At 38.6% G+C, this 13,662-nt stretch overlaps 1 protein-coding gene across 1 annotated transcript in view; it reads right to left on the bottom strand.

The window, feature by feature from the left end:
- Nucleotides 1–1,347: 1,347 nt before the first annotated feature.
- The window catches only part of LOC140228962 (uncharacterized), a 63,518-nt gene continuing 51,203 nt past the window's right edge, over nucleotides 1,348–13,662 (bottom strand). The window contains exons 3-4 of the mRNA XM_072309226.1: nucleotides 2,395–2,726; nucleotides 1,348–1,878 (exon numbers count right to left, since the gene is read on the bottom strand). Coding sequence (XP_072165327.1) covers nucleotides 1,348–1,878; nucleotides 2,395–2,726 — 863 coding nt within the window. The remainder of the gene's footprint in view (nucleotides 1,879–2,394; nucleotides 2,727–13,662) is intronic.

Here is a 13,662-nt window from a genome sequence, read left to right as displayed (position 1 = left end):
AACACCGATAGATGAAATGACAGAGGCACGTAGTAAGTATGGTACATAAGAAAATGAAGAATAACAGTTAATAGACAGATCTAAGAAGAGATTGGTTGTTAGGGAGAAGCGAAATAACAAGAAATGTGTTGAAGGTTAGATTCATACAAGTTCTACAACTGTTCAGGAGGTGTGATGTATGTAACACAAACGAGTATTGGATGTACGAAATAAGGTTTGGATAATGCAGCTGGAATGATGGTGAAAGCAAACAAAATGATAACGCACCTGAAATATTCAAAACACGTCGACACAAATCCACCAAAGATTGTGATTATTTAGTAAATAACAAAAGATATGAAACCAGTATGTGATATATCATAAGTTACCTTGAAATCGATACCACTGCCATTTTCCCCCTATGTGAGCCTGTCTTCTGTCACGCATTCTTGAGTTATTACAAAGGATGTCTTTATTTTGTAAACGGAGAGGAGAGAGGCCAATGAATTATGACCCTGGCAAATGAGATATTGGTCCGTGTAATTTCCAACGATGAAAATGTCATGTCTTTCCAAATATTTTCGAACCCTACCGACCCTGAACTCGAACCCAAAAGCTTACTAGTCTTTCGAGGCGTTTTATGCAATGTTATGTCCCCAGGCGTGAAAAAAAAAATATATAAGTACGACGCCTAAACATTCACGATGACATACCAGTCGAATTTTCAAACTAAGAAGCGAAACTGCATTTTAAACGATTGCGAGCCGTGTTCTCTTCTAATAGAAACACCTCTTTGCCATTCTGCCATTGTTCTCTGCACTGACGATTAAAGTGAAACATTCGTTCGTCTTCAGACGTTGTCCCTCAAATCAACCATACATCCTCCGAGATATTATCGCAATTTCCATAAAGGGTTATTAAATGGCGAAACGGGTTCTCGAAATTAATCGGCTAAACTTACTCCTCAAGCGCAATCACTGGACAGAAGATGAAGAGCTCGAATGTCAACATGCCTACGCTGACGACATTGAACTTTCACATAATGTCGTCTGCTTAGTCATAACTCTGTTGGTATTGTCTGGCTTCAGAAATCCGTCTTACATAAAAATGTCATGTACTGTTTAACATCTGAGTATACTACATTCAATCTCACGCAATAAATGGCAAAGGTAAAGGAAGACATTGTTTCAAAGGCAAATTGGCCAGTAATGGTTGCCCCCACGATGGCCGAAAATGGGAACAAACAAGCGCAATTCAAGGCAAATCAAGGAAGTTGAAAATGCTTTAGAATACTCAGGTCTTGATTACACTATATACATCATAACTCCAATGATTTATGAAAATTTGGGAAGTAATTATTCCATGATGCTACTCAGAGGCAAAATGTCCAGAACCAGTCCCGCCGCCTGCGTTAGCTGACAAAGAGGAAAGAGCCATGGCCGCGCTGTTGAGAAGCTCGTTTGCTGATGGCAGACGACCCGTCACACTGGCGGGAAAACCGGTGCCCGCCGTTGCAGCTTGTTGTGACAGAGCAGCACTCAGTGCGCTAGACACTGCAGAAACAGGCACGCTGCTCAAAGTGGTGGCTATGCTGTGGGAGGGCAGATCTTGCTGCTGGTCGTGCTGCTGTTGCGCCTGCTGTTGCTGCTGTGGATGGTGGTGGTTGTGGCTGTGGTTGTGGTGGTGGTGGTGGTGGTTCTGCTGTTGCTGCTGCTGCTGATGTTGCTGCTGTTGATGATGGTGATGTTGCAGTGGCGTCGTCAAACCCATTGTTGACGTGGAAAGATTGAGCGCAGGGCTCAGAATGGCGGGATTCATCAACATTGACATTGTAGCGAGTTGGGCTGCCTGGTTCACGTTTATGTCTCCTTTGCTTGACGCCAGGGCTAATGGAAGCATCTGTTAATACCAATATGACAGGGTATTACGTTTGTGTTTGGAAAAACAATTTTTTTCTTATAAAGAGCCAGAATTTATCTCGTGAAAAATCAAGTGATAAAAAAGCAAATACAAAAGGATAAGAATTAGCGATTGCAGAAGAGAAATTGTATTGTATAGTAATCACTGTCTACGGGAAAGAAAAAAAGTTTTCCAGGCACATGCTTTAGATTATACTTTCAAGTATATTGATCTGCGACATACTGGCGGCAACATAAACAGAATCGGTCAGTTTTCTTTGCATGCCAAATAATTTCTTCATATCTACAGGCGTAAATATCGGTGTAATACTTCCTCATTTTAGTTTTCTCTCTTTGCCTGGAAGATGATCTCTCACCTCATTTTGTTTGTTTGTAAAGCTTTATGCGATTGCGGCCTTCATTTTCACTTTACACGAGAAACGTACTTATTAACAACTCGTAGGAATTTTATGTGCTACATATAGGTGGTGCCTTTTGAGTTTTGTCGCTCTCTCACCTGAGGCAGGATCATATCGGATGGAAATTTGAAGCCTTGAAGCCCGGTGGCGTCTGTGAGGTTGGCCAGCTCGGGCGCCTCGTGGATGTGCGATGGCGTCGTGCCCGCCTCGTCTGTGTGTTCTGGAGGTTCAACCTTAACGGCTTGAGGGTGCGAGAGGACCGCGCCGCTGCTCCCTCCTCCAGCACCACCACCGGTACCACCGGCTCCAGCTTCGCCGTTTCCGCCACCTCCACCACTACCTCGTCCTCCACCTCCTCCGCCGCCTCCTCCTGGAGTGGCCGACTGTATGGCAGTGACGGCGTTCTGCGGATGATGACTCAGGACGGATTCTTAGGAGATAATTGACGAAATTACGATTAAGTTGCGTCAATAACATTGTATCCGTAAGTTGCGCATGACTAACAGTGGAAAAGTAAGACATGACTACATCAGTGTAAATGTTTTAAAACTGTCTGAGCAAGGTAGTTGACATGGAAAAATGACGAAAATCATCTACACCTGTGCAGCTTGAACGAAATGTAGGGTTGACGTTGAAGTTGATTTATCTCTGAAGGACAGAAACCCAGGTAGTTAATTATTACCATTCATTTGGGCCTTTTTGACTAGCCATGAAAATGCCGACAAATTAGAAAATTTCTAAAAATATATCTATGATAATGATGACAATGATATTCACATATTAATGCGGATGACGATGACAATTAGTTATGACCAAGATAAAATGACATTTGATTGACAAATTGCCGATCATCGACGTAAATTCGTTAATCAGTTGCAATAAAAACTGGACGCAAGGATTAATTGATTTTGATAAACAATCAGAGAATTAATGATGTATTTAGTTATAATGTGACACTAATCGTATTCAAGATTATCAGTCATCTGTTACATAAAGTTTATATCGCATATAAAAATAAAGGGAACAGACAAAGGCAAAACGCAGAGGAACAAAAAAAAAGTACAGAAAATAATAAATTGCGTATAGACATTGAGGAAGCATACAAAACATCGTTAATAAGGCCCATTAACAGGGGTATGACACAAGACTTAATGTTCCTAAGAAATTACAACTTGTTCAAACGGTGATTCTCATTCAATCGCTCTCACACACGCGCGCGCACGCGCGCGGAGCTGCCTATGGGTATACAGGGTTGCAAATACAAACTTGTACCGGTGAAAAGGTCGAACATAGAAAGAGATGGAGAGAAGAAAAATGGATATGACAGAATCAAAAGTCCATACTAGGTGTTACAAAAAACATTTCCCACTTTGATGCTTAATAACTCGAAAACTATATTTGATTTGATTTGATTTGATTTATTCACAAAATGCATATACATACATTATTCACAAATATGCACATAGTTTGTACATGAAACATATTACACATTTTGTCTGGATCGTCATAAGCTATGAAAAGCTTGACTGGGACGCCCAGTATGGATAACGTACACATATTATGTACATAAACATCATTAAAAAAAAAATGTATTATGCGCGTTCAATTTGTTCATAGATAGGAAGATGAAAGAAAGAGAGAAAAAGAAAGAAAAGTGAGAGGAAAAGATAAGGAGAGGGATACTCTACATCATGGTAGTTAAAAGTATACAAGATTGACAATTCTGGTAGCAACTAACATAGAAAGACTCGCTGCTGTTATGTACGTAGTGTACGTATGACAAAATAAACCTGTGAACCTGGGGTAAGACAGCAGGCAAGAACCATGCAAATAGTATTGTTTAAACATATTTGCAAAGAAGGGTATTCTTTACTAGTCTTCTAAAAGTATGCTTTGATTGACACCGTCGCACTTCATGAGAAAGAGAATTCCAGGTGTCAGGACCGGCATGTCGTATGGATCAAATATCAAATAAATATATCAAATAAATATATCAAATAAAACTGTCATTGATATGAGTAATAGCTGAATAGTGTACAATTAAGTTGGAGGTGATTTGAATATGAAAACCTATATCAGAGTCATGAAATCCATGATTATTTTCAAAGTTAGGTTCCAGATTTTGGTCAAATTTTAACCCTCTGTACAAAACCTGAACTTTACACAGGAACTAATGATGTGTATGTGAGTGTGTATACTTACAATGACCCTGAACAATGGACCTGGATACCACCTGTTCAGAACTCTGCTCCAAGGCATGCTATTATTAATTATTACTGATGGATTGCCCTGGGCACTGCTAGTCTGAATTCCTGGCAAAGGGTGAAATGCATGCACATAAAAAAAGTAAGCACATGTTTCCATGTGCTTGCATACACCACATTTCAGAATGAATAAAGACTAGCTGTGACAGTGGAAGTCCTCATGAATAGATAATGGAGCATTCAAATCCTGGTCATTGTCCAGGACCATTAATTGTCTGGGTGTCAACTACACACTCCCATACACATCAATTGACTTCTGTGCAAAGTTAAAGTTTTGTGCAAAGTTGAAGTTTTGTACAAAGGGTTGAAAATAGAGCAAAATCTGAAACATAACTGAAAAATCAATGTTTAATGTAATGAAACTGAATTATGCTGTCATTTTGAAATTGCCTCCTACAAAATTGTACACTATTCAGTTATTGCTCATATCAATGACAGTGTTATCTGATAAATAGTTTTTGAACTATTAAGAATCAAAAGTGGGAAATGTTTTTTTGTAACACCTAGTATATATAATATTATATATACATATATATATATATATATATATATAAATAGTTTTTGAACTATTAAGAATCAAAAGTGGAAATGTTTTTTTTGTAACACCTAGTATATATAATATTATATATACATATATATATATATATATATATATATATATATATATATAAATATATATATACATGTATGCACATAAGTGAATATACTTGTATACAATATTACGTAGTTTATCCTATTTTTGCAAGCTAATCAAAGAGCCACAATATTAATCTAATAGGGGCTTACAACATAGTTAGAAAGATCGGCGAATGGTTCCTATGCAATAGTTCAGCACAACAGAACCTGCATCTTTCATACAAATGTTCTGGATATGACTTTTACAGTTAAGAAAGACATCAACATGTTAACAGTGCTTCTCGGAAATGGTATTTATTAAACTCTTTGCAGGCTTACGTATTTTACAGATATTTCACTCAGAAGAGGGAAGAATGTGTTATGATTATGTTCCTTTGATCTATGAAACACTAGTCGTAAGAAAAGGTTGTTAATTTAGGAAAATATAAAGTATTTTTCATATTTTGGTGAACTAAAGCAATATTGTACCGTCATCAGCATTTGACATAAATTCAGAGAAGAAGAACGAGTGGTCCACAATCTACAAGCAATGCTTTTTAGTGGACCTCTCAGTTCTCATTTTTTAACCTTTCAAACATAACTTTGTAATTCCAGTATGTGTGCATATTTTTGTATGTTTGTTGATTACCATTGACTGTCATACTTTGTAATTATATATATATATATATATATATATATATATATATATATATATGCTTATGATTGCATTTTTGATCTACATTGTGTTATGTTTTGTTGAAAGAAAAAAATGAAAATGAAAATGAAATAAATAAATGAAATGAATGAATGAATCATAATCGTTAATATTGATCCCCCCCCCCCAAAAAAAAAGAAGAAGAAAAAATGCATTGCATTTGACAAATAAGCATACAATGGAAGTTGATTGTTTTTTTTTTTCCGAAACCAAAGTTGACCTCTAATCAATTCATTAATCAAATATTTTGTGCACTGTACTGAAATGCGCAGACTACACTCTACACTATCTTTCAAACATTACTGAAATAAATTCGTAAAATGGCTACAGAGCTACAATCATCAACATTATTGTTATAAGTTCTGTGATTTTTTTTGAATAATTATCATTATTAAACTAAGACTAAAACAGTGGTAGTATTATTCCTGTATAATCATAAAGCGCAAATTCCAGTATCAAGGTCCGACGAGCGTATACTTCAGCGATAAATGATGTAAATGTATTATATTATTATCATATTGTATTAACATACTTAAATTCAGCATCTCATGTCAAATTTGACAGTATTCGTTATAACATGACAAGTAATATTTGAACAAGAGTAGTGTTATTCGGTGCATTCTTCCTATAGCATCCATCCACGGAACGAATAGATATGTAAATAAGTGAACGTATCACTACAAACTACACGTAATGTAAATAATGCGCACAGTTACATTGTTACTGCAACCGTGTAGTTATGAAACACCTTAAAATGATAACCGTCTTCGAACGATTACATATAGTAGAATGATCAACTTACTTCTTTTTTTGTTTGTTACAATCCTCAAATTATATTTACTAAATACTCAGGGACACAGATTGTGATATAAAGTAATCTCTTTTTTTTTCTCGTCCTCACATTCACTTTCTTCTTCCCTCTCTCTCTTCTTCAATCTTCCCTAATATGTTTATATTAGCTGTCATATCCAATCATTCTCCAAACACATCAGTCACGTCAACTTCTGTCCTTCGTCATTAGCAGCACGCCAGGAAAATCTAGCCACCAAGAGTAAGGAAAGAAAGAATGAAAAAAGAACGGAAGAAGAAGGAACAGAGAGGATGAATGTATGCTTTTGTTTGAATATTGGCCTGTAAGGCCCAAAGTTCATGTAAACATACATGTATTTTGCTGCAGCGGAAAGCTGTAAATGCCTCTAAAACTTAGATTCTAAACATTCGATCTCGCAAATGTAAACAGGGAAGAAATCGGAGAAGTACTCCAGCATCCCCATTCTGTCCTATTAATATCTCGGCAAGCGCGAATTTCATAAATACACCTCAATCTTCGTAGATCTTCAGTTAAAGTAATACAGATGTGCTATAAGCACTTTAGTTCACGGCAATCATGGCATTCCTTCACATTATTCCTCTACCATGTCTACTGTAATACCAACACGACGTTATTGGTCCCTGAATACAATCTAATCATTAGATTTGTACTCGTTAATTAATACGTTTTTGACAATATCTTCCAACATTATCCAAGGGGTTATTACGGGCGGTTTGACCAAGGAGTTAGCACAGAACTTCTCTATTGTTTGACCGAACACTATTTGAATTAACTTTGATTACCCTCACCTCCCTGATTACCCATACTTTCTAGCTCTCAGCTCTCTTCCAGTATCTCGTTTCCCACCCCCGCCCTTTCCTTTCCACTCCCCTCTCCTTCCCTCTCCACGTTCCCTATGTACTTCTTCATTTCCCCTTCCCTCTCAATACCCTTTGTTTTTACCCTTCACTTTTTGTAGCGCATTATTTCTTGTGCTGCAGTACATGGTATTACCAACATGGCGTCATCGATCTCTGAATACGTTTTACTCATTAGTTTTGTACATGATGCTATTGTCAAGTTTTGACAATATCTTCTGTGGGATTTTTTTTTATTTTTTAGCGGTGTGACTGTTTGATGGAAAATTTTGGACAATCTGTAAACATTGTTGTTGTTTCGTGTGCTCAGACTCACCGAGAGGGATGAAAATTTGTCTGGTCACCCCTTCTCCATCCAAATCTCTCCCCTTTCCTCTAATTTCCTCCACCATTTCATAGATTTTTTTTTTTACCCTTCTCGTATTGCGCCTGTCACTACATTTAGATATTCTGTAAATTTCATCCCTTTCATTATGCGTGTATAAAATACAGACAAAGTAATATAGCGGAAAGCAGCATTTTGTGTGTAACAGCATTATGTGTGTACGTCTGCTTTTCACTGTGTGAGGACATAACCCAATGTATCTCACTCAAGGAATCTATATAGAAAGCTTATAATCATTCTGCTTCCACGAGACCCTTTGGATTGCCCAACTCGTTTCCCCCACTCAGTTGTCCATGCATGCACTTGCACCACAAGTTGCATTTGGGTATTTCGGTGGCATTTTATGCTGTTTCTTCTCAATAATATGCTCAATATGCATTAAACTATCGGCGTCATTGTTCTTTATAATCATATTATTACTGTACCTTTTGTAAATTAGGTAAGTTCAATAATGTGTCGACTTGTATTGTTTTAATACTTTGCTTGGACACGGACTGAAATGAACTAGACTTGCATTAAACTGAACTGAAATGTGATGGAATATATACAATCCTTTTCTTTCTTTCTTTCTTTTTTGGGGGGGGGGGGTGGAGCGGTTCCAGTGAAGGCTGTTAATCCTTCTCATACATGTTTCATCAAGAGTCTGTGAAGAAAAAAATATATATTTTTTTTTTGCATATTTTAATTAATGTCAGAATTTGCCTTGACAGTTCGCAATCACGAACACATTTCACTTATATCCATTTCAAGAGAGTGAGGATTGGATATGTATGATAAGTCGTATGATAAGTCGGTCAGTTATGTTGATCCCATCGGTGCCCTTGGGATCAACGGTTACCTCCCAAATGATTAGGGCTACTTCACCATACACACGTCACTATGGGCCCTAAATACTAAAGATTCAGTAACCTGAGATTAGAGAGTTCGTACGCTATAATCTGGCGTGTAGTTGCTGTATGAACGATTCACAACTAAGAGAATGCTTATTATTAGAGGAATATGTTGCTGGGAATTCCTGGAAATAAATATCGGTACAAACTACTCATACTGCCGGTGAGAGGAGATTTCATCACCAGTATAATTTAGTGATGCTGTGGATATATAGCTTCCTTTTCGTAGAATAACAAAGAAGAGGATGCAAATGCTATTAATATTATTATGGCATTTCTCAAGTGTGCCTGATGTGAAGATCCATGACCAACTGTCGCCACTTCCCCCTACGGAGGCTGCATATTCGAGTTTCTCAGGAAAAGACATTACAATAAGGTTTCACGATTTCCATAAGGCTACAGTATATCATGCAACACAGGTTGACAGTTGGCAAAAGAAGAGTGCCATTGTGAATATTATTCTCTCTACAAAGGGCTGCTAACATTCACAAATCAAGTCAACTATAAGTTGCTAAGGGCAATCAGGAAGATAATTGTGTGTTACTCATAATGCACCCAGAAGACCCAAGGGGAACAATCGGGTGCACGTCACGAGACCGACACCCACGAGTTATACAGCCCACAAGTCATACAGCCCATGAGTAAACAAGGACCATGAGACCGACACATTAATTAGCCCCGTGTTGAAATGTCGAACTCATGGGTTGTTTTTGCCTTTTGGTGTCGAACTCATGAGCCTTGTTTGCCTAGTGTCGAACTCATGGGCTGCATGACACATGGGCTGTATGACGCATGGACTTTTTTTTTTAATGTCGAGGTCGTAGGCTGTATGACTCTTGGGTGCCGGTCTCGTGGGATGATCCCGAAAAATCAAGGGGGCTTTTGCATTCTTTTTGTTAGGAGATAAAGAACGTAATACGTTCCTTAGGGAGCCATGCATCTGCAGAATGGGGAAGACTTGGCAGCTCTGCCTACATTTTGGAACAGTCACTTGAATACCAAACATTTCACTGCTTTGAATAACATTGTTTTTGAGGTAGTTCCATCCGGTTTCAATGCAGAATTTTCAGAGAAACATATAGGGGGAAAATGTGAAATTCAGGCGCCTTTGAACTCTTGAGGTTTAAGTCAGGCGTGTCAGAATCGATACTCGTGGTTTTTCCAAAAATGAATTCAGTACTCTAGAGTCAAGTTTGACGACAATACTTTGAAATCAGGGAGATTATCACGCTCCATGTGCACCTGTGAGTATTTCTGCGGGAACGCAAAGAGCCCTGGATTAAACTGAAGCCTCGCTAGCAAATTCTGATGGTCATTAGTGACAGAGAGGAATATCACGTGTTCATCAATGACTACATCGTAAATTTTATGTTGTTAGCCCTTTAATCGCAATGGAGTGATTTCTGTGTGTTGCTACCATACGGGTGATACACGTCAACATCTAAAATCTAATCCACCCGATATATGCAGAATTTTACCGGTGGTAATGAAATGATTATATCTTACAAATCGGCAATACAAATGATTATTCAAAACTATTTTGTTCTTGTTTTAAATGGCAAGATGGCCTGTGGTAAATAATTCTGTTTTTTTTTCACACTTGTTTTCTTTGGTTTGCAATGCTGCACACTTAATCGTGAAGTATGGCTGTCTTAATTCTGCAGTACCCTCATCAACAAGTAATGTTATCACCATATAGTGTGTTATGTGACCCATATAAAGAATACTAAAATATAAATGAAAAAAATGCTGAGTCTTATGATAAATAGTGTATTATAGTGTATATAGAGTATATTATTGAGTAGATATGTCAATCTACTCAAGTGATGGACTTTTTGTTCGCCAAAGCCGAGCGAAATTACCAACACGGATTAGGGTGGGCCCCACAAGTACAGACGGACCAAGGGCGTCACCAGCTTTTTTTTTCAAGGGGGGGGGGGGTGCTTTTTGACGCTAAAAAAAAATGTAACCTGTGAGTTGCTGTTTTTTTAAATTTGGTTTATTGGCTCCTGTGTTATCATGTGCATGTACACATTGTACATTGATTATTATACATGTGATTGTATACATGCACGAATCTTCGCTATGAAGGACTATACGGGGGTACATTATGTGACGGTGTGAGATCCTCGGCGAGGGAGCGAAGCGACCGAGCGGGGGAGGGTGTGGGAGGGGAATACCCCCCCCCCGAGTCCCACGGTATAACTTTTTGTCAAAACAAAGGTGGAAATTCGCGTTTATAGAGCATTTCAAATCAAATTTCTAAGGAACTAAATAACGTAAAACAAACCACTGCAAAGGACTATGATCATAACTTGGACTATGATCATAACTTATGAAAAGTATTCATTTTACATAGTGGAAAAATCATTGTGAAGGACTATGATTATAACATACGGGGGTATATGTGACGGTGTGAGATCCTCGGCGAGGGATCAAAGCGACCGAGCGGGGGAGGTGTGGGGAGGGGGATACCCCCTCCCACGGTAGGGACTTTTTGTAAAAACAAGAGTGTAAAAGTCGCGTTTATAGAGCATTTTAAATCAAATTTATAGGGTATAATAAACATAGTAAAACAATTCGCTGTGAGGGACTATATGATTATAATTATACGGGGGGTACATTATGTGACGGTGTGAGATCCTCGGCGAGGGTGTGGGAGGGGGATAACCCCTCCCACGGTAGGGACTTTTTTTTTTTGTAAAACAAGAGTGTAAACGTCGCGTTTGTAGAGCATTTTAAATCAAATTTCTAGGGAAAATGACATACTAAAAATCACTGCGAAGGACTATGATCATAACTTTGGAAAACTATTCATTTTACTAAGTACGGGCAGGGAGTGAGCTACTTTTACTTTGCCATTCTCTGAAATGTATTCATTAAACGCTTAAACGTGATCGCATTGTTCGAGCAATACAATTTGTTCTTATATGAGCATAGAAGCTAGAAGAAAAGGAAAAAAGGTATGTTTCAGGGGGCACACTCGAGGACGCGAGGCTACCATCTATACACTCAATTAGATATTAGTGTTTTGATGTAATAATGTATATTGTTAGTGTATTATTCGCCCTGTTATGTGCGGAAAATTTCGCATTTCCAGTTATGAAATTGACAACTTTTAGACGAGAAAAGTGCCTTTATTGTTTATTTTGGTCTTTAAATAATTAATCGATTATTTGTTACAGGGGCACAACAAATATCTTTTGGGGCAATGCCCCTCTGCCTCCCCCCCCGCTCTTCCAAACACACACACACACACACACAAACTGAGGGAGATTTAAGGGAATTTGACTTTTGAAACGAACATATACAACGAAGGAACAAAACAAAACACATCAACATGATTTTTTTTTAACCGTGCAGATTCTAGGGGCAAGGTGAATACGCTAATGTAAAGGGCACCCTATATCATGCATATATACTGCCCTTACAAATTGACTAACAAGAAATTATTGATTATGTTTCCAGACACAGAATATAAGTGGCTGCTAATTGTTATCGTGATTTTTTAGTTATTTCTCCCAATAATAATTATTGTCACAATAATCAATGATGAACCTTCATTTTAACACATTTTTAGCACATGACTTCCTCTGCATAATCCACTCCAGTGGCGTCGACCATTTTCATCATGGGGGGTAGGGGGAGACAAAAACTGAAGGTGGAATATAGCATCAGTGCTAGGGAGCGGGAGCGACCGAGCGGGTGGGGGGGGGGGGGCAGGAAGATTTTTCATTTGCAGACCTGAACTTCAGCGTTCTAGTGCAAACTTCTGGTGAAATTTGTTTTTTTTCCTGTAAAAAAAAAAGAGGAAAAAGATAACTGCTTTACTAACTCGCGGCATCTCGCCTTGTTTCCACGTGTGCAACATCACTGTGTAGGCATAGTAATACATGGAAGTTGACAGGGGAGGGTGTTGGAGGGTAGCCCCTTCCCAAACGGCGAGCTTTTGCATTTTTAGAATTGAAATAGAACGATCTGATGCACACTTCTTTGAAGAACTCCGAAAAATTGTCATCCCCAAATGTGTCGAGTCTTGCTAATCTGTGGGTAGGAACCGGGGGGGGGGGGGACATAAATCAAAGAGGATGATGGAACTTTTGAATATATTTGAATTCAATTATATATTCAAACATGCTTTTTGATGAAATATTCTGAAATTTGTCAATCCCCCAAGTTTGCTAAGTGTATGGTTGGAGACCTAACGGGGGAGGGTGTGGAGGGGTATCACCCTCCCATGCGACGGAGCTTTTGCATTTTCAGAATTGAAATTCAATAATCCGTTGCACAATGAATGAAATACCGTACGGATACAGTACGGTCGATAGATAGGTTGTAAGCACTGTAAAGGAACATCAGTGCTGCCAGAGCCCGGGGTGCGATTTCTTTTTGTCCCTGGTGCAAAATGAAGAAGAAAAAAAAACACATAATAAGATAATAAAAAAGAACAATTATTTAGAGTCCGGCGTTGAGGTCGCTCGCAGACTGAAGTGGTATTTTCTTTTAAGGGTCTGAAGGGGGGTGCGTTCGCACCCAGCGCACCCCCTGGTGACGCCCATGCGGACAGAGAGGCAGAGTGGCAGACAGATAGACACACACACTGACCCACAAGTATATGTATGAATAATATACACATATAAATAGTACATCAGGGCAGATAAAGGCGTACCCAGGATTTTTTTTTCATGGAGGTGTTTAAGTTTGGGGTATGGAGGCACAGAAGCAGTACTCCCCCTTCCCCCCCCCCCCCCCCAGCGTAGAATAATGAAGATGTCGACCTCATTGAGGGGTGGGGAACACCCAAGCGA

The sequence above is a fragment of the Diadema setosum genome, chromosome 1 (genome assembly GCF_964275005.1).
Source record: "Diadema setosum chromosome 1, eeDiaSeto1, whole genome shotgun sequence".
NCBI classification, from domain to species: domain Eukaryota; kingdom Metazoa; phylum Echinodermata; class Echinoidea; order Diadematoida; family Diadematidae; genus Diadema; species Diadema setosum.
Note: the sequence above shows the minus strand (reverse complement) of the source record. Positions and strands in the feature narration are given on the sequence as shown.